General features: G+C 34.2%; 3 protein-coding genes and 1 long non-coding RNA gene across 6 annotated transcripts; 2 read left to right on the top strand and 2 right to left on the bottom strand.

The window, feature by feature from the left end:
* Window positions 1-2695: 2695 nt before the first annotated feature.
* LOC100796042 (homeobox-leucine zipper protein HDG11) lies at window positions 2696-6580 on the bottom strand. The gene is made up of 10 exons (XM_003524284.5): window positions 6173-6580; window positions 5963-6080; window positions 5694-5882; window positions 5137-5619; window positions 4967-5068; window positions 4683-4892; window positions 4432-4615; window positions 4082-4350; window positions 3894-3983; window positions 2696-3789 (listed from the first exon to the last, which is right to left on the bottom strand). Exons 1-10 carry the CDS (start codon window positions 6280-6282, stop codon window positions 3403-3405), a joined length of 2142 nt encoding a protein of 713 aa, XP_003524332.1. The 5' UTR covers window positions 6283-6580; the 3' UTR covers window positions 2696-3402.
* A 6421-nt stretch (window positions 6581-13001) lies between these two features.
* On the top strand, window positions 13002-18251 carry LOC102661838 (uncharacterized). The gene is made up of 5 exons (XM_006580322.4): window positions 13002-13456; window positions 14580-14641; window positions 14725-16953; window positions 17108-17204; window positions 17472-18251. The coding sequence occupies exons 1-5, from the start codon at window positions 13342-13344 to the stop codon at window positions 18068-18070; spliced, it is 3102 nt and encodes a 1033-aa protein (XP_006580385.1). The 5' UTR covers window positions 13002-13341; the 3' UTR covers window positions 18071-18251.
* On the bottom strand, window positions 13639-17594 carry LOC113001646 (uncharacterized). Its single transcript, XR_005891427.1, has 3 exons — window positions 17454-17594; window positions 16856-17358; window positions 13639-15156 (listed from the first exon to the last, which is right to left on the bottom strand). It is a non-coding gene; the product is annotated as an uncharacterized lncRNA (long non-coding RNA).
* A 711-nt stretch (window positions 18252-18962) lies between the features above and the next one.
* Window positions 18963-22511, top strand: LOC100815229 (putative D-cysteine desulfhydrase 1, mitochondrial). Of its 3 annotated transcripts, none has more exons than XM_003525127.4 (9): window positions 18963-19206; window positions 19288-19353; window positions 19422-19727; window positions 19846-19937; window positions 20283-20375; window positions 20761-20818; window positions 20892-21005; window positions 21364-21461; window positions 22223-22511. In XM_003525127.4, the coding sequence occupies exons 1-9, from the start codon at window positions 19099-19101 to the stop codon at window positions 22425-22427; spliced, it is 1140 nt and encodes a 379-aa protein (XP_003525175.1). In that variant the 5' UTR covers window positions 18963-19098; the 3' UTR covers window positions 22428-22511. The 3 variants fall into 3 exon arrangements, with proteins under 3 accessions (XP_003525175.1, XP_006580386.1, XP_006580387.1); XM_006580323.3 differs by having other exon boundaries at window positions 18998-19215; XM_006580324.4 differs by having other exon boundaries at window positions 19089-19206; window positions 19308-19353.
* Window positions 22512-23387: the final 876 nt, after the last annotated feature.

Raw genomic sequence — 23387 nt, 5'->3', positions numbered from 1 at the left:
ACACGATTTATGCTATTTTAGGGACTTGGCACAAGGATGTCAGATCATTCCTCTAGAGTTGCAGTGATAGTGTGGGAATTGATCAATGAGTATCGCAACATGAAAAGTAGCATGCTCGGGTGGAAGCTCTTCCTCCGACAATGAAGCGTGTTGTTGTTGTGTTTAATGTCAACACTGCGATAAAGGAACTTTTTGGATGTGATCAAACCGCTAATTATTGAGTTTCAACTTATGAAGTCCGGATTCTTCATAAATGAAAAATATGGTGTCGTATCCATGTCAAATAATAATATTACTCTGATACATATCCAAAAAAAAGTGTACATTTTTTATTTTTTTATTTTTTAAAATGTTGGACACGATTTTGATAAGGTATACGACTCTGAATGACTAACACGGCTACATAAAAGTAATCTGTTTGACCCATTTTTTTTTTACTTTTTTATATTTTATAATTTCAAAATTTTAACTTTTAAAGTTTTTAAAATAAAAAGTCTCAGCCATGCTTCAAAATAGCTTCAATACAGATTTTTCTTTACCTATATTTAATATTCATATTTTTTTTTGTCTTAAATATGCTTTTAATGCCAGTAAATTAATTTGGATATGTCTGTTTCGGTGGAGGGCATGGGGCAGTGGGCTTCCTCGGGTTGGTCTTGGATACGGAGGTGGCGGCGTCCACTGTTTGGGTAGGAGGAAGAGCTCGTTACTTACCTTTGTGATACTACAGGTGGGGCTATTTTATGTAGAGACACGCCTGACGCTTGGAGTTGGGTTGGTGGTGATTTCTCTGTTCGTGCTGTATACGAGTTGCTTCTCTCTAGATGTGAGTCCAGTGGTGACCCCTCTGGGCTTGTGCAGCTCCAACTAAGGTTCTGACTTTTTCTTGGAAGCTTCTGCAGGGTCGGCGTCCAATGCGTTCTGCTCTTTTACGTAGAGTAGTAGTATTGGATGACGTGGGTTGTGTCTTTTGTGAGCATGACTGGGAGGACGTGGATCATTTATTCCCTGGGTGTAACTTTGCATATAATGTTTGGATAGCTATTTATAGTTGGTTGGGGTTCGTTATGATCCAACATAACCAGGTGAAATATCATTATGTTCAGCATGGTCTTGTGTGCAGGGGAAAACGACTTAGCAAGGTTTGTCATTTTATCTGGCATGCTACTTGTTGGTGCCTTTGGCTCCATAGGAATCGCATCATCTTTCAGGAGGAACAAGCAGATGTACAGTTAGTTGTATGGCACATTTAGACCATTTCATGGACTTGGTTTAAGTATAAATGTTCTTTTTCTGCCGGTCTTTCTTTTGCTAATTGGTGTAATCATCCTTTGGTTTGTCTCCGAGGTTCATTGCTTTGGGCTCTACTTGATGTAATATTTTCATCTTATGGGTCACAATTCTTGGCCTTTAATAAATTTGTCAGTAAAAAAAGTTAGTTTTTTTTTTTCAATTTTACAATTTTGATTCTGGAAAATTTATTTTGCTCATTTTTTACTTTTTGAATTTTTTTAAATTTTAACGAATTAAAATTTTAAAAATACAAATTTACCGAGGAAAAAAAAATAAAATATCTAAGCTTACTTTTTTGTCAACAAAGAAAACTGTATTAAGGAAAAAATAGTTTTTAGATTCCATGTTTCACGGAATCTAAAGTATGTATCAGTATCAAACACTAGTTGAAAGCACAATAATAAGGTTTGGGTTGGAGAAAGATCGTTTAAAGATCTGTATCCAAGACTGTATCTGCTCTCTAAGAAGTGAAGGAAGCATCAGTGGCAGAGTTAGCATTGAGCACTCTTTACCTGGGAGGAGGAGTTGGTCCACAAACTGTTAGCCGATATACCACACATCTCTTTGGAGCCAGGAGCATTGGATGGTTGAGTAAGCTAAGGAGACCAAGATAATAGCCCCAAAGTTGTCATTTAAATAAGATTCACGAGGCAATTATTAACTACCTACTCGTGATCAGTTGCACAAGAGAGGCCTGCAATTTGATAATCTACCTCATTCATGTGTCTTATGTAATGACCAACTCGAGGACATAACCCCCTTTTTGTTAATTGCAGTTTTAGCTCAAAAATCCGGTACGCTATGCCGGGATGACTAGGAGTCTCTTCTATTATCCCAAATGATGTCAAATCCCCTTTTACATAGGGGAATTTGTAAAGGGGCGCCGAGTTAAAAGGCTCAGATTTATTTTCTGGCATGTCACTATTTGCTGTTTATGGAATTTGAGAAACCGTATCATCTTCAGAAATGGCTCTGTGGAATTTTTGGCGTGCATAGCTCAGATCAAAACAATCTCATGGAAATGGTTATTGTATAAAAATGGGATTAAGTTTAGCTTATTCTTCTCTTCATGGTGTTGTTGCCCTCTAAACTACATTTTAGATTGATTTAGAGGATTTTTTTTGTGAGCTCACAGATTAGCTCTAACTTACGATGATAGTATAGTTCTTATTTATTTTTTGGAGGTTATGGTATAGGGACAATCTGTACAACTTGTACTGTCTTTTGTATAGTTTCACTTTTCCTATTAATGATATCTATTCTATTTGCCTTCCAAAAAACAAATAAAGTTTTGTCTAAATAGTCGTAACATATTAAAAAATTCAAAGGGATATTTACAAAATCATTAAAGTAATAAGAAAAAAATTACAATTAAACCAAACTTTTATTTAAATTCAATTCTATCTTGAAAATACATGGCGAGCACTATCAGCATCTTCAAGAATCCGTATGATAATTATCTTCACATTTTGGCCATGCGGATTAGTTTCAATCAAGGTACAAAAACATTCAACATGGTGAGCACTAATGATGTCAAGCCGAAAAAGGCATCCGAACTGTCAATATCTATCTGCCTCCACCACCTCGTTATATTCATGATTTCATTCACACTTTCTTTTTTCCTTCAATTTATATTGGGAGAAAAAAATGAGTTATTACAACAAAAGGGGAACAATAAATTATGAACAAGAAGTCAATACCCGAACCATACACATTTTTCTTCAACTGTTGGTTAATCTGGGAATGTGGAGAAGATAAAGGCCATATATGGTGCGTTCTTGACTCCTAAGATTTCTACTACTTTCAAAGCTAATAAGCAAACTAGGAAACAAATAAAGGCCTTACCCACTCATGCACCCCAAAAATAGACCTTACCTATAATGCCAAAACAATGGTAGTTGATGTGAAATGTAACACAACTTCAACCTTGAAAAAGCGAAAAAATAGCTAGCTCTACCACCACCACCACACCAACAACTAGCAATAGTAAATAATGAGGCTTTTTCTTCAGATGAGAAAGCGTTCGAAGTCCCAACTAACCCAAAAAATATTTCTCCCACCAGCAGAAATAGACATATTTAAGGATGGCATGAGCAAATTCATCAGGAACTAGGTAGGACAACTTAGGGAAGACTTTATTTGCTGGACAGTGGAGCCAATAAGATTGTTAACAGTTGTCACCGACTCCATATTGACCTTAGCAGATGGCAAGCTGCTCACTAGAATTTGGAATGCAATTGTAACTAGTGAACCACCAGACCTTGCTATATTCCTGTTTGTGTTTGAGCTAGTTGATGCTCCATCTCCTTCCTGGTCAGGCTGACCATCAGGCAAAATGGTAAATCCATTTGGTAGTAGGGGAATGTATGAAGGGTCTTCACCACTTACTGCTGTGTTGATGGATGGCAGATCAACTGGGCAATAAACCACAAGTGAACCATAGGAATCTATGCAGCTTTCTTGTAGTATTAACATGTTCTGACTGTTGTTGAAAGCCTATATATGCAAATGGACAAGGTAGAAATTATTTGTAAAACCGAGAATTCTAAAAAAATAAAATGCAATCGAGTTAATTAGGAAGGAGAGGAAGACCGTCTTACTCGAAGAACTGATATACAGTTACCAGGGTGCAAACCATTTGCTATGTTGGCAACCTCTTGAACGGCATTACCGTTGGAAAGAACATCCCACTAAACGGACAATAAAAATAAAAAAACAAATGAATAACTTTAGAAAACCTCTCCTAGGTCACAATATCAAATAAGTCGATTAAATTGACTATGTCAACCTGAGGTCTTTTGTTTTCATCCTTGAAGAAATTAAAGACAGTGTGTGGAGGGGTGGGGAGCCAAATGGTAGTGGCTGCACTTAGCACCACACCATTAGGTTGTCCAGGATCTGAGCTTTTGTGGACAGTGACTCTTACTACGATTTCATTCAACCCAGAGAGCGTGGTCCATCGATGGCCACTTGATGTGCTAATGCTGGCACAAAAATCGGTGACCATCCTTTGAGCAAGTTTCATCATGCTCCTCTTGCCCTCAGGAGATGAAATTACTGAAATTAAAATCCCGTGTTATCGCAAGAAAATTAAACATTACATTGCATTACAAAGACGGGTGAATGATATTTATATACCTCCTCCAAGATTATCCCGGGTAGGATTGCTTGTAGCCATCAGATAAGTAAATCTTTCACACATCCTCTGGAGGGTAGTAAGCCATCTTTCAGCTCCAAATGCCATCCCACTATAAATAAGATTTCTATAAAGCCGATGAGGAAGAGTTTTATCTTCAATCTCTACGTGTTCAATCCAAGTAATCTACATGACAACCTAGAAATTAGAAGAGTAGCTATAAATGTCACATCAGAGATTGGTTAACATTTACCTTGGAATGCCCATCAGGCATGTCCTGGATCAAGCAACCAGAAGGACAACGATGAGACCGAAACTGAGGAGCAAAGTGGCTATCTTGGGGAAAATCATAAGAAACGTCCATTACTGCCCATGTGCCCTGCTCAATTTGCTGACAGTAACGCAGGAAGTAAAACTCCCGAGTTGAAACAAGTGGAGAAAGCACTTGCAACTCTTGATACATCTGAAAATAGAAAGAAAAAACTTAAGTTTCATGCATTGAGGGAAATGAGTCATAAAATAATTTAAACAACTCACCAATTGTAAAGAACCACTGCAACTGCCCATGACCCCAGAAGATATGACTTGAATAGTCCTTGCCACTGAGACAATTGTGGGAAAAAGTTGGATCCATTTGTTCTGCAAAATCAATTATGAATTTAGAAAACTCAATCACATTCTACACAAAAAGAATGAGAACAACTTACTGGGTCCATAAACATATCAACCAAAGCTAAACTATTCAGTAATACGACTCCAGAATCTCGGGATGCTTCAATTCGAACATTAGGATTCTTGGAGCGAGTATTGGGCTTGGAGAACATTCTATCATAGGCATCAGAACTAAGAACATCTCTACGGTCGACGTTTGATTTAAGCCACAAGGGTTCATTTGTCTGCACGAGCCTGAGAAATTCTTCCATGGCATTGGAGGCAATGTCTGACATGAGAGACTTGTCCATGTCCGAAAGGCAAGGAGGCTGATAAGGCAAATTTGGCATGGATGAGGAAGTCCCAGCAGGAAGAAGATCAAGATTAAGGGAAGGAGCAGGAGCCGGACCAACCATCCCTTGGTTTCCAAAACTCGCCATTGATAAGTCCAGAGACGATATATGAATAGGCTGGACCGGCGGGAGTTGGGAAATTGGTCTTCCAATGTACTTGGCAGCAATGCTAGACACTCTATCAAGCTGCAAATTAAATTGTTAACCATAAGAAAGGAGTAAAAAAGAAAAAGACAAGTTTTTGACGATACGAAATTGACCTCTTCTTTGAGGTGGGCATTCTCTAATCGCAACTTATGGTCATTAAAATAAGAATCGTCATTGAGAGGTGGGCCACCACAAGAAGGGCAGATAACGTTCTTCAAGGCCTCCCTGATGGCTATGTTCTCGCAACGTATCTTGTCATTGTCAGCTCGAAGAGCACAATTGTCAGCTCTTTCGTGTTGGGCCTGATTTGGAACAAAATAAACAACCAAGTCATTAGACAATAGACATGCATGAACGCAGAATGATGATGATGATGATATACCTTCATTTGGGTCCTCCTATTTTGGAACCAGAACTTAATCTGCCTCGGGGCCAGGCCTAACTCCCTGCTTAATTGCAACCTTTGTTTCTCATCTGGATGGGGGCACTCTTTGAACATTCTGAAACATTGAATTGAGTCGAGTCGAGTAAAGTGGCAATAATAATAAGCAGTAAAAGGAGCTAGCTAGCTGGGAGTGGAAACAAGGCTTACGACTCAAGCCTCTGAATCTGATTGGCAGTATGACGATGATAGCGTTTCCTCCTCTCTTGGGAATCCGAACCATCTTGCTCCCCTGGGGACTGCGACCCACCGTACTCCATTTTTAATTTTCTGTGACTACCCAACTTTCGGGAGAGGTGGCTGCAGGAACTGGAAGGCAAGGGTGTGTATGACTAACTATTCATAACACGGGACTATTATTGCAACGTACGTGTAGAGCCATAAGTTAAGGAAGCAACAGCAACAGCAACAGCAAGGGAGGTTTTAAATTTGGGAACTATACGTATGTAAAGGGGTGGGTGTGGTATTGATCTCTTTAAATGCTATGTAATGGGTGGGTTGTTTTAAAAGTCCAGCACACTTAGTGGTCTGGCAAACTGCTTGTTCTTCAGCAAGAGGGCATTCCTCATTCTTTAGCTTATACAATATTATTTGTCCAAATTTCGTGTTCATTGACTATGGTGCATATTCTTATCAAGTAAAAAAATATATATGCATGCGTCTATCATATCCAATAATTCATCATTCCCCAAAATATGCAATTATAGGAAACAAATCCGTCATTTTTCTTCCGTTTTATTTTAATGTTCAGAATTAAAGACTGACTCTCCCCGCCCTCATTTTTTGGCGATCTAATAAATTACAAGCCAGTATAGGAAAAGTACAACGTAGGGTTTCAGTTATAAAAGCAAGATTGGGTATCAACTATATCAAATATGAGCTTCAAGTTTCTGGAAATCTCTCGGCTATATATTGAATACGAAATCTTAACTTAACAAAACTACATTATGAAATACGCCGAGTAGATGGTAAGAATAAATCTACCAATCATCATATTAATAACCGAGTAAGATTTTTTGGTAAGAATATTATATTCAGTATTAACTTATCCTCTATGGCTATATAAATGTTCATTGTATTAAATGTTCTGTGTGTAAAATCAGACATCATATATTTTTAACTTTTAAGTAAGAAAATAAAACCATATAAATTTATTTCATAGAACTAAATCAATATTTCCTCATCATAAGGTGGTCAGGTGGATTTGCATGATCTATAGTACTCCTGAATTCAAATAACTAATTCGTTTCTTCTTCTTTGTTTAACCTGATGATATATGTGACTTCCTATTTGGCATCCAAATAATCTCTTCCCATCCTGTTGGCTCATTTAGGAGTAAAGTGATACCTCCAGTTGTGACTTCATGTCCAAGTCAGAAATCGAACACCAAACCTTGGTTAAGAGACCCATGATCAAGTGTTGAATCACTTGTGTCAACAATTTTGATAATTTATTTCTTTATTAACACTTATACTCTTGTTGAAATTAGAAAATGATCATTATTAGCTTGTCTCTTTTTTTTTTAGTACTTTTCTATCAGAATCGAACTCAATCAACATAGTCTAATTGTAAGTCAATTATGATACAGAATTGGGATCCCAATAATACACACATAATCTCTTTACATGTGATAATAATTTCTTTATAAATACTTTTTTAATTCTTGGAAGGTTCCCTAACTTAGACAGAGATATCATCATTCATTTTATATACTTTACTTTTATATATGTGAAGGGATTAAATTAAACTCTTATCAACTATATCTTGTAGATAATTTTTTAAGAACTAACAAGTTATTTGTATGAATGGTACTAAGTTCGATCTTTTTAACTAATTAAGGTCTTGAGTTTGAGTTTTGTAAATGAAGAAAGCATGGTAGGAAGGAAAATTTTCATTAAAGATGGCCAATTAAGCCAGGTTTTTCAATAAAGATTAATTATCAACAAATCTGATAAATATTTCACACTAATATCATAATGAGAAAAAATAACATTATAAAAATATAAACTTAATCGATCTAAGTGTGTTAAATTATAATTTTACATACATTGATTGTTTGTATCTAAATTCATTAAAATTAAACAATAATAAGAAATAATCAAAGTGATTCTTATTTATTTTAAAAAATATATAATACATAAATTTTTATCGATAAGAATGAGGTATGAAATAATTTGGAATTAATAAAAATTTGTGTATATAATTTATATAAAATAAAATTTGATTCTAAAGATAGGATTTGAGATAAAATTATTCAACGACTAATAGTTGGTAAGAGTTGATAACTGCTAAATAATTGTACTTTGATAATAAAAAATGAAGCAAAATTATCTTTAAAATAATTATTTAACAGCCATTTGAGCTTAAATGTTAAAGAATTGATGTTTCGTTGAATTTTGATTGCAAATATAAAAATTGAAGGTGTTATAAGCAAAAAGTGAGAAATAACGAAAAAAAAAAGAAGAAATAAAAAAAGGTCAGCCCAGCATCTCGCTTAGCGCACAGCTCGCGCTAAGCAAGACAGGAGACATAGGCGCTAAGTGAGGCGTTAAGCACAAGAGTCAGAACTCGCGCTCAGCGCGTAAGACGCGCTAAACGCGTGCAACAAAAACAGAACCTGTTAAGCGCACAACATGCGTTAAGCACGCGATCCAACAGAACATAGAGCGCTAAGCGAGAGGAGCCCGCTAAGCGCGTGATCCAGTGGCGCTGAGCGAGGTAGGTTGCACTAAGCGAGTCTACAAAGGCTCAAAGCTCACTTCAACAACTATAAATAGAGAGTCTGACCAAGGGAAAACGACACATCAAGTCTCAGCGCACTCTCACTACTACCTAAAGCCTGAGAACTCTTCTCCTTTCTCTTATCATCTTTATTCCCTTCTTTCTTTCACTAAGCCTAAAAAGTCAATGATGATGCAATAGGAGTCCTTTTCAAGTTTTTCTATTTTTATCTTGCATTTTCATCTTTACATTCTTTTAGGGGTTATACACTCGGGAGAGGGTAACTTCTAATTAAGGTCTAAAGAAAGTATGCATGAATCAGTTTTAGAGGTTAAACACTCGAAAGAGGATAACTTCTAATAGAACAAAAAGAAAGGATTTTATAAGAAAATCATTACTAGAGATAGAATGATAATTTTATGCCCATGCATTTATGCGAACATCTAGAATTTAGACTTCATGTATTTTATTTGTTGAATATTTTCAAAGGAATGTGGAAAATAGATAAATAAAATAGATTTGTCATCGTGAGATAAAAATTTATGGAAACTTAAATATTTTAGATTTATTTTATCATAACATTACGAATTTTGTAAAAGTTTATAATATTTTTCTTTTATAAAAATATTATAAATTATTTTGTCTCCACTAAAAAAATTTTCTCAATTAAATTTATTGTTGTACACACTTCATCACTGCACTTAAAATACTCTCGTTTTAGTTCCTCTATCATCACTTTCAATTTCATTTTGGTCCTTGGAGTAAAAAAAAAATGTAATGTCATTAACCGTGAATGATATATACGGAGCTGATGTGTTATTGATGTATGTTGTGCTTTATGTTTTTTATTCTACACTCATTTAATTTTTGGTTCCAATACTTTAACAATCTTTAGATTTTAATACCGATACTTAAAAATTATTTATTTTAGTTCCTATACAAATATTTTTTTGTTTTAGTCTATATTAACACCTTTCTCTTTTTTTCTTCCTCCTCATTCTTCTCTTTTTTCCTATTTGTTTCCTTATTTTCGTTATCCTTAGTTACACTTCCCTCTAGGATCGGTCCTAAGCCTTGTTTAGAGGTGCAACGAGACATGGCCCACAACGAAAAAAGACCTAATTTTTTTTATAATAATTATATGGTTATGTAATATATTTTTATTTTAGTTTTGTAAATAGATTGGAATTATTGTTTTATTTCATGTCTTTTTTTTAAAATTAAAATGTAACATTAGATTAAAAAGTATTATCATATTCGTTTTTCTGATAACCTTTATAAATCCATATTGAGTAAAATTTCATCTTACCATGACATATTCACATGGTAATAGATCTAGGTTTAAATACATTTTTAATTCTTATAATTTAGTATTTTTTGGTTTTAATCTTTACAGATTATGGTTTATTTTTTATCCTTAAAGTGTTTTAGATAATGCTTTGAATAGTTAAAAAAAGTTAAAACGCTTTAAGAAAAAAAAAATAAATATAATTTGTAAGGAATAAAAATAAAAATAATTTTACAATGATGAAAAGTAAAAAAAAATGTTAAATTACAAGAATTAAAAATATATTTAAAGTATAAACCTATGATAATATACTCAAAGTATTTTGCTTTTTAACAGATTAAGAAAACACGAGCAAAAGCTCAAATCATTAAATAAAATTCATATTAAACATCAGTATATTAATAAAGAACAAAAATATTCATAAGATTTAATATGAACGGATATTTGATCGATAATAGATGATAATGATAAAAATAGATCATTTTCCTCAAGAGACAAAATATAAAAATGAAATTAAATTATAAATATATAATTAATATTTTAAAAATATATAAATAAATTAAAATTATAAAATGTAAATTTATCCAAATTCAATAAAATCCAACTGAGACAAGGATGAGTTAAAAAATATAAATTTAAGGAAAAATTAAAGAATGCCAAAGATATAGATGCCTTTTTTGTATTAAAAAAATGGAATTCTTAGTTTCATCATGTTTAGCTCATTGTTGAAGCAACTTTTGCAAGATTTGAGATGGGTCAGATGTGTAAGTATCTGTTATTATAGAAACAAAGGAGAAAAAAGAAATACTACGTAGTGAAATAGTGTGCTCTAGTTGAAGTGTAGTGTCGCTATTATGATTACGGTGGCTGTGACTCTGTGAGTTCAAAGTTAGATTTTGACAATCACCAATCGGATGCCAGAGTAATAATTTTCTCTCGTAGAAATTGCAGATACATCATACAGTACTAAAAAATATACATCTAACACAATAAAAAATATAATAATTAATTGAATCATAATTATATTTTTTTGAAAATTACATTTACATAACGGTAAACCATGAATAGATAAAAAAATACATGTTAATAATTATATTACAAACATCTTACAATAAGTATTAAAAGTCATTTATATTTATTAATCATTCAATGACATGAAATAAACCCCAAAATAAATTTTTGTTTAAAGATAAAATCTTATCGGTCATCCTTTGGAATAAACTTATAATATAACTAATAATATATACTCAGCATATATGAAATCACTTATTATCAAAACTAAGTTATGACTTATGTTAAAATAACAAGTTTTTATTGAGTGAAGAGGAAAAATAATATAATTATATAATGTATCATATATTTATTTTAGTTTGATTCAATTTTTATAATATAAATAAAAAAATTATACTAAATTACAATAAAAATGCAATTTTTTGTTGGATTATTATTTTTTTAAAATCAATTTGTCAGTTTAATTTGATCCAATTTTGAATAACCCTACATAATTAAAGTCATAAACTTGTGAGTTTGCAGGTTAATTTCTCTCTCTCTCTCTCTCTCTCTCTCTCTCTCTCTATATATATATATATATATATATATATATATATATATATATATTTATATAATATATATTTGTGAGTTCGTATACAGTATACTGACTCAAAACTTGCAAATTCAACCTATTTACTTCACATGTTTTTTTACTGGGACTTCACGTGTTATACAATTACAAACTAGTATTTTAACTCGTAGGGAGGAGCTAATTATTTTATGACTTAGGGGCTTGTCCCTCTGACTGTTTTTTTTGTTATAGAATTTTTAATATATACTACAAAATTGTGCCATGTGCCATGTAAATATACATTTATCACAAATAATCATTTAATGTAAATAAATATTAGTTTAAAAGCTTTGTTCATTCAACATATACATTTATATACCTGACTTCCATTCTTTGAAAGTGAGAACTGGAGAATATTTAAACATGAACGTAGCAGTCATCAATATTGGATAGCATTGAATTATTTATAGTAGCCTTGAATTATTTATAAAATAGCCATGACGTTTTGACATATTTCATACTGGAAAATGACATGCAGTAAGAATTCGTGTTACACGAAAACTGTATAACACATTAAACCTATGATAAGTATTATTATTTTTTTATATAAAATATTATTGTTCTCTTTTTAATTATAATTGTTATTGTGAAAATATGACTTTTTTTTAGATAAATGTTTTATTTTTATTTTAATAATATTATTGTTCTCTTTTTATATACGTTATTACTAATTTATAGTCTATAAATAATTATAATTACAAAACTTCAGCAATTTTCTCTTTACATTGATTTGATTATAAATGATTTGAGAATTAAATAATATTTATTAATTTTTGCTAATGTGGTAAGCTAAATTAGGAATATTGTATAAGAATTGTCAGTTTGAAGTTTGAGATACACTAACAATCATTCTCTCTTAATTTCTTATATTTCTTGTTTTCTCCTCTTGTCTTTATTTTTTGGATATTGTTTGTGAGACTTTAACGTGTTTATAGCCTTTAGTGTATGGATTTAAACACATTACTATGTAAACCTTGGGGAGACAGAATACCCACTAGGGTTGGCCTAGTGGTTAGAGGTTTTGAGTAGTATGTATGAATTCTTAGGTTTAATTCTCAATAGCACCGCTGTAAGAGACAAAAAAACATTGAGAAGAAAAGAGAACAAAAGAATATTATGCGACAAAAAGAGAACATTTGTGTCAATATTTTCAGACACTAAACATTGATTCAATAATAAAAGAAGTTTTAGATGGATTGATTTGTCTGTCACGCTCTCACTCGCACACAGAGCGAGCTAGGACTAGAAAGCGTCATGGCACTGACACATGTATTCTTTGTTTACAATTACAGAGTTGGTATATTTTAATAAGGTTTGGCCCCATTGGCATTATGTCCACGATGAATGGTATATTGTAAAGGCAGTGAAAGAAGCTTTGGGAGGAAGCTCCATGTTGAGATGAGATCTCACCTTAGGAATTGCTTAGAATAGAATAAAAGCGAGATGCTTACACCAACATACACGCACCGAGTGAGTGATAGAGAGATATAACTTTCACGTCAATCTTTCTCAGTGTCAACTAGTCTACTCTAGTCACATAACAATTACAATGTATTGCTTGATGACAGAGAACAGACCACACCCCTCACCCAACTCTGATAGTACCCTCTCAACCATTTCTCCTCTCTTGTATCGTGAAACAAAGAAATACGCCCAACACATTATTCCAACCTGAATCTTATTGAAAAAATGGCCAAGAGATCAGATTTTGCCCAGAAGCTCCTTGATGATCTGCGGCTAAGGAAAGAACGAATGGCTTCTTCTCAGACTCAGAGGTCAAACCAATCCCACCATTTGCCTATAGGTATGTCTCTGCAACATTATTTTCATTTTAACTTTCTATGGCGCCTCTGCCTATAAATTAGTCCTGTTGCCTTCGGAAACTTCTTATGTGTTGTTTGTGTTGCAATTGATTAATAACAACATATAATGCCTTGTTACATGCTATGAAATATGAATGTTTCATTTCACAATTTCTTTTTTCTCCCTCTTTCTTTGCCGGCATGATACAATACATGTTCCAAGTTCAAGAAATTATATTTGACCCGGATGGATACTTATCAAGTTTGTTCATTGTCGTTAAATGAGACTTGTGCCAAAAATAGACAAGAGCAATTAATAGAGCACATTTTTACAAACATTAGAAGTAGGGAGTAGTTATGATATATTCAAGAATCAAGATTAAATTTTTTCCCGTATTTGTTCTGTACTTTGCTATTGAGATTGTCACATCAGATCTGTGGGTCATTGTTGTCTTTAACTACATATTTTTTCCCGCTAATATGGCATATAGGGCAAGAGATTGCTTTTGTTCCCTGAGCAAGAAATTTCAAATCCCTTGTTGAAAGCTATCGTTCAAATCAAACATCCAACCACCTTCCCCACTTACCCAATAATATTTCAAATAGACCATTGACGAGTTTCTATCAGTGTTTATTTCAAGCACATGTGTTGGTTTAAATTGAAAAGAATTTCCGGGAAAAGTGTAGTCCTTTTGTCTATCTAATTTCATCGGTGAGGCAGTATTTTACTTACGTATTACACTCTTTTGGTATTCTCTTTATGCATTCTTATAATTATATGAAATCTCATGTTGGGCCTACTAGTAGGAACTGAAGTTGAACGCAAGTTATTCAGTGATATATACATGAGATTTTACTGAATAATAAAAGTGCTTCAGCTTCCGTTTTCTAGTTCCATTTACTTAAAAGAAACAGAAATTCAACAAATGGGAAGGGACAATTATAGTTTGTAATCTTAGAAGCACATACGGTATTAACAGGGTGCTTGCGTCGTGTGTAGCAAAATTACTTATAGATTTAGACTTGAGAATTTTGTGGCATGACAATAGCTGTTCATGTCAAACAGAATTTTTTTTCTTTGAGAGAAGTTTATATGATATAATTTTGCTAAACATGTTCAAACAGATGCATATGCTTACACCAAACAAACATACAGAGGATCCAGACATACAAAAGCTACTGAAATTGTAAGTCATCATTTCGTATTCTATACATAAATTAAAGCAGACAGTGAATGTTTTTGTAGTTTAAATTGTTTGATTCTCTGCAGGTCAGTTCCAAAACTGGGGAGATGCTGAATAGTTCTAGCAGAAGCTACAGATCAGTAAACAACGGACAAGTTTCCAATCAGATGGTTACATATGGAAAAGGTCAGAGCTCAAGGCAAATGGGTGATATGTCCCTTGCCCTGGCTTTTGCATTTGAGAATGGAGGGAAACTAAGAAGGAATGATTCAATTATGGGTTTCCTTCACCAAATTAAAAGGGGAACATTGGAATTCAGCATGTCAGAAAGACAGTTAGCTTCAACTAGCAACTATCCTATGCAAATAAGCGAGATATCCAAAGGTGCACAGAAACTAAACCAGATATTGAGAGCCTGTTCCAATGGTCTTAACATGGACTCATATTCAATACAATTTGCAAAGGAACTATTACAAGGAGCTATTGATTTGGAGGAGTCCCTCAGGATGCTAGTAGACCTGCAAAATAATTCACAGTTTATGATTACATCGCAGAAGAAAAATCGAATAACACTATTAGAGGAGGATAATGATGATGACAATGACACAGGGATGGAAATGCAACTGGCACAGCCAACTTTCTCTTTCAACAAGCATACTGCTGAGAACATCCAACAATTTGGAAAGGCTATTTTCATGCAGAGGCCAATTACTCTTACCAGCTCTAAGGAAGGTAGAAACTCAAATAATGAAAACAAAAATGTGAAGAGACAAGTTTCTCAGAAGCGATCAACTAAAAGTAGCTCTGACATTAAGAATGTCAATGCTATTTCAGAAGGGAAAAACCAGACGGCCTCCAACCCAGAGAAGGGCAGGATTCCAAATGTAATAGCCAAATTAATGGGGCTGGACATCCTTCCTGACAAAGTGGAAAAGGAATCAAAACGGGCAATGCTCCAGAAAAGAGAAGGAACATCTCCCAAGCATGCTGCTAAAGGAAGCACTAAGAAGACTGAACTGAAGAGCAAAGAAACAGATAATTTGATGCCTATGAAAAACCAAAAAGTGATAGAAGCCTTCAAAGTGCCTGCAACTCAGGGTAAAGAGATGATATTCGGAGCAAATAAAAAGTTGCTTGTCGAGAAGACCAGCTCTGAGGTGGCGGTTCGGAATGGAATAATAGCACTGAAAGGATTTGACAAACCCAGCATAAAAGCAGACAAGCCTACTAAAAGTTCCCCTCAAAAGAACCTTACCAGAGAAAGTCAAAAGGATGTTCAGGAGATAGGAAGAAAACAGAATCACCCAAATAACAATAACAGGGAACAGAAAGGCACAAGAAAAGGCAGAGCCAACGATCCAATTCCCAACAATCAGCCGGAACAAGTGTGTGAAAGATCACAAGTTAATTCCTTAACTCAGGAAGACAAGGAAATCGATGGAAATACTGTTCAGTGCGAAAAAAGACACACAAACACGCACGTCATGAACAATGAAAAGAAGCCTTGGAACAATGTTGGAGTTCAAAAGTCATACGTACTCTCCAAAAATGGGCCTCATGAAGAAAAGCATCGCAGAGAACAGAAACTCCAGCTGAAGGAAGAACATATGTTGATGATGAGACCACAAGGAGGGAGTGAAATGGCTTCCAAGAATTCACCAAAATCCCCTCATCAATTGATCAATCCTCAGAAGAAGCAGCTATCCATGAACCAGGTCACACTGTTTAAGAAAAGCTCTGGAGAAAAAAATGTTGCTTCTATGAAATCGGAAGGCTTGTTAACTAATCACCATGATCTAGTCAGAGATGAAGCATCCAATGCCACAAATGAGAATGTAAAAGAAAGTATCCATAGGAAGTCAGGCCAAATTTCCTCTCCAAGAGATCAAGAATTTGAACTAGCTAAGCGAAATGGCATCAAAACTTTGATGGATGAAAAACACGTCAATAAACTGGCCAGCAAGAAAATAAAGAATACTAGAAAACAAAAAGTTGGCATGCCTGGAAAGATTGATCAAGTGTTGACTGGAAGAAATGGAGCCAAGCTCATCACTAAACAAGGAAAACAACAGATTCCCACTCCTGACAAGTTCGAAGTTTTGAATGAAGCAGAACGTGAAAGGGTTAGCATGCTCAGAGAAACAGATGCGCACATCATTAACTCCAATGAACCAGTATCTGTGGCTGTGACTGAACCATTGGATATGAGGCACCAACCTTGTAAAGAAGCTGAACTGCCTCCTACATTATCCAGTTCTGTTGGTGGAGAACTTCAAAGCCAACAAGAATTGGTAGCAATAGTTCCCAATGATTTGGTAAGCTCTTTTTTACCAGCATCTGAAACTATCACATATTGAGAACAAAATAAAAATTAAATGGTGACAAGATTTCTTCCCAAAAGAAAGAAAAAAAACACGCCAAAATTCAGTGACAAGCAGCTAATATAATCCTTGTTGAATGAATTTATAGTATTGCCAAGATGTGCAATCATTGCAAGATGAAGCTGTTCCTGTGGCAGCAGATGAAGGATCCGTAACTGGTGAAGTCGCATTACATAAAACAAATGGTGAGTATGTATAACTATAATTTTAGATTCAAGTTTTGTTTCCCAAAAAGAAAATAGCTTCTCATGTTATGCTGTGTAATGCATTCGGAAAGTTCCCTTTACCAGTTCTCGTTCATTATCTTCCTTCGCCCTTCATATAGTTATAATCTTTCTTCTGGTTCATCGATCATTGGAAAAAAGTTAGAAAATAAATAATTCAATAAAAAATATAGATGGAAAGAATCAATTTAAGTATTAGATGTTACTTACATTTGTCTAATATCGCAGGACTTGATGAAGAGAGATTGTGTGTTAACAACTCAAACCTGAATATTTCGGAAAAAAGCATCCAACAGCCACTAACAGAAAGTGAAAACTGCCTCAAGTGGATTCTGGTCATGAGTCAACTATTCGTCAACACTGCAGAAGCACTTTTCAAACTCAACATCCCGTTTAACGTTCTTCAAGGTGGTGGTCGGGAGAATCAAGACGAAGGTAGCAAACTCATATTAGATTGTGGGTATGAAGTGATGAAAAGAAAGGGGATACGGCAGGAACTCAAAGTTCATAGTTATTCAAGGATATCAATGGGAAGCATGAACATAATATCCTTAGATGACTTAGTTAGGCAGCTGAATGAAGACATGGAGAAGCTTAAGTTGTATGGAAGGAAAAAAAGTTGCCAAGCCGATGATGTTGAGGACTACCAGTCTAAAATGCTTGAACATGATGTTTATGATAGAGATCCAGACATGAACTGCATGTGGGATTTAGGTTGGAATGATGAGACAGTTGCGTTTATCGAGAAATATGATGTTATAAGGGATACAGAAAAGCATATCCTTAGTGTTCTTCTGGATGAGATCACCGTAGATTTTTGCATGTGACAACACTGCTAGCTGCTGTAAGGAAGGGGGACACCGAGCCAAGTTTAATTTTTCATGCATGTGTAATTTATAAGGATAAGGATTTGATTACTGCAAGTTTTCATTTAGAAATTCATTCTGTTTTTTCGAATCAGTTTAGTGTGGTTCACAAAATCAAATCAAAGCATGTCTTATTTTGTTTTCCCTGTTCACTCCTTCCCTCTCTCTTTCTTGAATTGACCCACACAAACCAAAACATAGCGGCAGAAGCTACAAAATGTGTAATCATTCCTGAAATTGAATTTTTTAATTCCTTAGCTCATGACACTATTCTTTACTGATTTAATTATGCGACATGAAGAAAAGGGCGGCAGATGCTAGGTACAATGTATTAACAAAGTCCGACGAACTTGATAGTGTTGTTTAAGTATATTTATTTAGGGTTAATTATGTATTTAGTCAATGAGCTTTTTCAAGTTTTTTACTTTTTGTTTTCTAAATAAAATTTTGATTGGTGTTATTCTATGATGTTTTCTAAAGAAATTAACCGTTACAAATTGTAATAAAATTAGTATTACATAGACATGACAAACACTAAACAAAATTGTAATAAAATTAGTATTACATAGACATGATAAACACTAAATAAATCGATACATACAATTATTAAATTATTCTTAAGTTATGTGATGTATATTACTTATTTATTTTTATTAGACTTTTATACTAATTTATTGTCTATTATTTCTATACTTTTGAAGAACAAACATAGGAGGAATGCATGTGAAAAAGAGATAAAATTTATTTTGAAAATGGTTACGCAGAAAGAAATTTGACAATAATCGTTAAAAAAATGGAGTAAATACTAGACAGGGATAAAAAAAAATGAAAAATATTGTCCGTACGACGAACCACAAATTGTTTATGTAAAGAGTTGGAGTAAATATTGGGTGCATTGGGAGGAGATATTTATATTGGGTGCTAGTGAGTGATGGCGATGAGGGTGTGAATTCTAAAAGGAAAGAACAGCTGAGCTGGTCAGAAAATCAATGGCATCATCCTTGGGTTTTGAGTTCCTGACGAAGAAGCCTTACAGTCCTCCATCCTGGGCATCCCATCTCCACCCTTTACCTTCCCACTTCTTCTCTCTTGCCCATGTTTGTTTTGTATTTCTCTTTTATTATTCTCTTTCTTCTTCTCCAATTGCTTCCTTTTCTTATTCTATCTGTCTGTGACAGCTTCCCACTCCAATTCACAGATGGAACCTTCCCAATCTGCCCACCAATACCGAGCTGTGGATCAAGGTTCGTACGTACCTATTCTATTCATTTCATTCATTCGCACTCACTCACTCATCAATTGTTGCGTTTAGCGAGACGACCTTTCCGGAATGCAGCTGAGTGGTAACAAAGTGAGGAAATTGGAGTTCCTGATGGCCGATGCCATTGCGCAAGGCGCCGACTCTATCATCACAATCGGAGGCATTCAGAGCAACCACTGTCGCGCCACCGCCGTTGCCGCCAAGTATTTAAACCTTGACTGTTTTCTCATCCTCCGCACTTCTGACCTCCTCGTCGATCAAGATCCAGGACTTACTGGCAATCTTCTCGTCGAACGTATGGTTGGAGCTCACGTTCACCTCATCTCCAAACAAGAATATGCCAAAATTGGCAGCGTGGTCTGTTTAGTGTTACTTCATTACTTCTTCTTTTCTGTCAGCTATATTATTATTATTATTATTATTATAGTTATTCTTCTTCTTCTTCTTATTATTTATCTATTCATCTTTTTCTTAGACACTCACCAATGTCCTAAAAGAAAAATTGATCAAGGAAGGGAGGAGGCCATATGTTATACCCGTTGGCGGATCAAACTCTTTGGGAACATGGTCAGTCTGACTATATCATTAATTAATTGCCTTTTGTCTCAAATCTCATATGAAATTATTTTTTCCCTTGCTTGAGCTTTTGGTCAATCCTTCTCCGTCAATGTGCATTAAATGCACCCTTATAGTTAAGCTTTGTAGGTACTACTACTTGGTAGGATGGTCTTTTACCATGGTCTAAATAATACTCTTTACCCAAACATGGTTGTTGATTTAATATTTTTAGCTAAATTGGCAAGGGCCTACATAGATGAAACTTTTGAACTGCATTGTTCCCAACTCACGATCATGGATACTTTATTATTTATTTACTTTACATTCTTAGTATGTTTCAATTATTCCTTTCAGGGGTTATATAGAAGCAGTACGGGAAATTGAGCAGCAGATTCAGAAGGGGACAGGCAATGTCAAGTTTGATGATATTGTTGTTGCTTGTGGCAGGTTCTGCTCTACTTGATTTTTTTATCTTTTCATCAGTGACCATCTCCTTCTCCTTGATTGGATTCTCTTTATGTCTGAGAAGCTGGTTTTTGTAACAACTTTCTGGCATCTTCTAGTATGTATGTTGTAATCGAGTGCTGATAAAGATCTCCCTCTAAAGGTGCGAGTTTAGTATAGTAATTAGTAAACCAAGATCCGGTGATTAAATTACTAGTGTCAATGCTTTCAACTCATAATTTACAACCAAACTTCTAACTGAATGTGAGCTTAATCAGTGTTATGGTTCATTTTTTAGTTGATACACCACCTTAAAAGAACATTATCTTTTAAATCATAGTTAATTGCATTTTCATCTATTTAACATCATACATTTATTAATTTTCAGTGGTGGCACAATTGCTGGTCTGTCACTAGGATCGTCATTGAGTGCATTGAAAGCAAGGGTATCTTCCATTAAGACAACTCACATAATCCATGTTTTTCTGAGCCTTTTATGTCATTTACGGCTCCCTGCAGGTACATGCATTCTCTGTTTGTGATGACCCAGATTACTTCCACAACTTTGCTCAAGGCTTGCTTGATGGACTCAAGGCTGGCGTTAGCTCAAGAGATATTGTCCACATTCAAAACGTGAGTATCTTGGTAGAGTTGAAGTGTTTAAACAGTCTTTTTTTTTTTTTCCTGGTTGGTAAGATTTATAAAGGTTCTTTTGTTGAAGTATGTAAAACATGCTATTTTTCTTTGTCTTTCTCTTTTTGGTTTTCATGCTATATTCAAATCGGATAACTCCTTAACTGAAGGGGAAAAGAGTACATACTGGTAATTATTGAGCAAACAGGCGATAAACTCTCGCAGACCTAACATGCTTGTGTGTCAAATCATTACATGAAGTCTGTACAAACACATACATTTGTGATCTGGAAAACTTGCTTCGTCATCTGGGTGAACAATGCTTTTTAATTGATAATGAGAATTTAATTGTTTACAGGCCAAGGGTCTTGGCTATGCAATGAATACATCGGAGGAGCTTAATTTTGTAAAAGAAGTTGCTGCCACTACTGGTGTTGTTCTTGACCCAGTATACAGGTATTTATTTGTTCCATACATTGTATACAGTCTAAGTGCTCTTTAAGAACGAAATTACTTTATCTTCATTTTTTCACTAACAGAGGACCATTCTTTGTACATCACACGAATCTCATGTTCACAAACTCAGTAGCTTTCTCTATCTTATTTTAGTAGCATTATCTTAACTAATTAATTATTATTCTATAGCTGGAAAATAGTTTCTTGGTAAGTGAAACCAAAACGCCATGTCATATTTGTATATGTATCTTGTAAAAGTTTGTGTTGATGGTATCCTTTGAACTTGGTGAACCTTCTGAAAAAGATAATACTAAAAATTGATGTAATTTTTTTATTGGCATCATAAAACTCATGTAGTTTACGTTCATCTTCAGTTTATGGCTAATCATTAATCTTCAAGAGACAGAAAATAAGTCCTATGGAAAAGTTTGTGAATTTATAAAAACTTAATTATATAATACTAAAACTTATGGGCCTTGCATGTTAAGAAGCTGGTACCATTCATTAATTCCTTGTAATTACTTGTATAAGAAAGTATTAAATGTTCTTTTGCATTTCCAGGTATTGAATTTTTTTTTACTTACGTATAATACTTCTTATTTTAATTCCTTTGCGTATAGATCAAGGGTACTCCTCTGTATATTCCAAACTTGAAATGGAAAAAAAAAGCATTACTAATAGAAAATGTAATAGTTGGATGTTATGCATTGAATATTACTTAGTTTACTTAACTTCATATTCGGTTGTTAATACCCTCTCAGTGGTAAGGCTGCTTATGCAATGCTGAAAGATATGTCTGAAAATCCAAAGAAGTGGGAAAGGAGAAAGATCCTCTTCATACATACGGGTGGCCTCCTAGGATTGTATGACAAGGTCGATCAGTTGGCTTCTTTTGTTGGGAATTGGCAACGAATGGATGTCAATGAATCTGTTCCTAGGCAGGATGGTATTGGAAAGATGTTCTAGAGAAGGAAAATGAAAAAACCTGACGTTGCCAGCATCTATATTTTGTACTATCTTGCTCTAAATAAATTTTATACTTATATTTAATAGCCATATGCTCACACTGAATCCTGCCTGAAGTTACCATAAGATAGTAAAGTTCCAAAAACTTAAGTGACAAATAAATCAAGTTTTATTTATTTTTATTGTTGGTGCTTGTTTTAGATTAGAATGCCATTAATTTGTCGGTTAAAAGTAGTTATTTTTTTCCACTCGACTTAAATTATAAAATTCTCTTGAATTGGAAACCAATTTTTAGGTCACTATAACGTTGGTATAAAGTATTCAAATTATTTTGCGTATAAATAATATTTGTCAGAGATCTTGACTAGTTACCTTTAGTGAAATTTATCCAATCAACTATTTTTTTTCATTTATAAGACTTAAATTTGAGATATTACTTAAGGAATCTAAGCTCATTATGATAATTGGAAACTAATTTGATTTTAAATAATTGATTGCATTCTCCCAAGCATATATAATTGTAATCGCTTTTTTGGACATAATTGTGGAGGGACAAATTGAGTTTATTTGATAGTTAATTTTGGCTAATAATAATTAAAATTCCTTTACTTTATTATTGTTTTTAATGAAATAATAAAGAATTTAATATCATGTTAATTTTTTATCAGAAGGATTCAAAAGAAGTAAATTATAAGTGCTTTGAAGAATAAATGATACAAAAACTTGAAAAAGATAAAGATTGAGACAACTCACTTAGCGCACAAGACAAGCCTAGCGTGTTGTCTCGCTCAACGCTCAGTGCAAGCTTAGCACGAAAAAAAAGGCCCATGAAGAAACTCAAAGGCACGCTTGACGCGAAATCTCGTGCTAAGCGCGTGAACACCTTACTAAGCCTAGACAGTATCGCGCTCAGTGAGTGATCGCCCCGCTAAGCCCAGAGGAGCGCGCTTAGCGCGAAGT

This window comes from Glycine max, chromosome 5 (assembly GCF_000004515.6).
Source record: "Glycine max cultivar Williams 82 chromosome 5, Glycine_max_v4.0, whole genome shotgun sequence".
In the NCBI taxonomy this organism is placed as follows: domain Eukaryota; kingdom Viridiplantae; phylum Streptophyta; class Magnoliopsida; order Fabales; family Fabaceae; genus Glycine; species Glycine max.
The sequence above is the reverse complement of the archived record's forward strand: the minus strand, read 5'-3'. Positions and strand labels throughout refer to the sequence as shown.

Bases quoted from the DNA above. Each gene is read 5' to 3' on its own strand.
- LOC100796042 (XM_003524284.5), bottom strand. From the start codon at position 6,282: ATGGAGTACGGTGGGTCGCAGTCCCCAGGGGAGCAAGATGGTTCGGAT. The intron at 5,620-5,693 runs GTCAATTTCGTA...TTTAATTTGCAG, and splicing joins ATGCCCACCTCAAAGAAGAG to CTTGATAGAGTGTCTAGCAT. The intron at 3,790-3,893 runs GTAAGACGGTCT...TTGCATATATAG, and splicing joins ACTGTATATCAGTTCTTCGA to GCTTTCAACAACAGTCAGAA.
- LOC102661838 (XM_006580322.4), top strand. From the start codon at position 13,342: ATGGCCAAGAGATCAGATTTTGCCCAGAAGCTCCTTGATGATCTGCGG. The intron at 16,954-17,107 runs GTAAGCTCTTTT...ATGAATTTATAG, and splicing joins CAATAGTTCCCAATGATTTG to TATTGCCAAGATGTGCAATC. The intron at 17,205-17,471 runs GTGAGTATGTAT...CTAATATCGCAG, and splicing joins CGCATTACATAAAACAAATG to GACTTGATGAAGAGAGATTG.
- LOC100815229 (XM_006580323.3), top strand. From the start codon at position 19,099: ATGGCATCATCCTTGGGTTTTGAGTTCCTGACGAAGAAGCCTTACAGT. The intron at 19,938-20,282 runs GTCAGTCTGACT...TATTCCTTTCAG, and splicing joins TCAAACTCTTTGGGAACATG to GGGTTATATAGAAGCAGTAC. The intron at 20,819-20,891 runs GTATCTTCCATT...GGCTCCCTGCAG, and splicing joins TGAGTGCATTGAAAGCAAGG to GTACATGCATTCTCTGTTTG.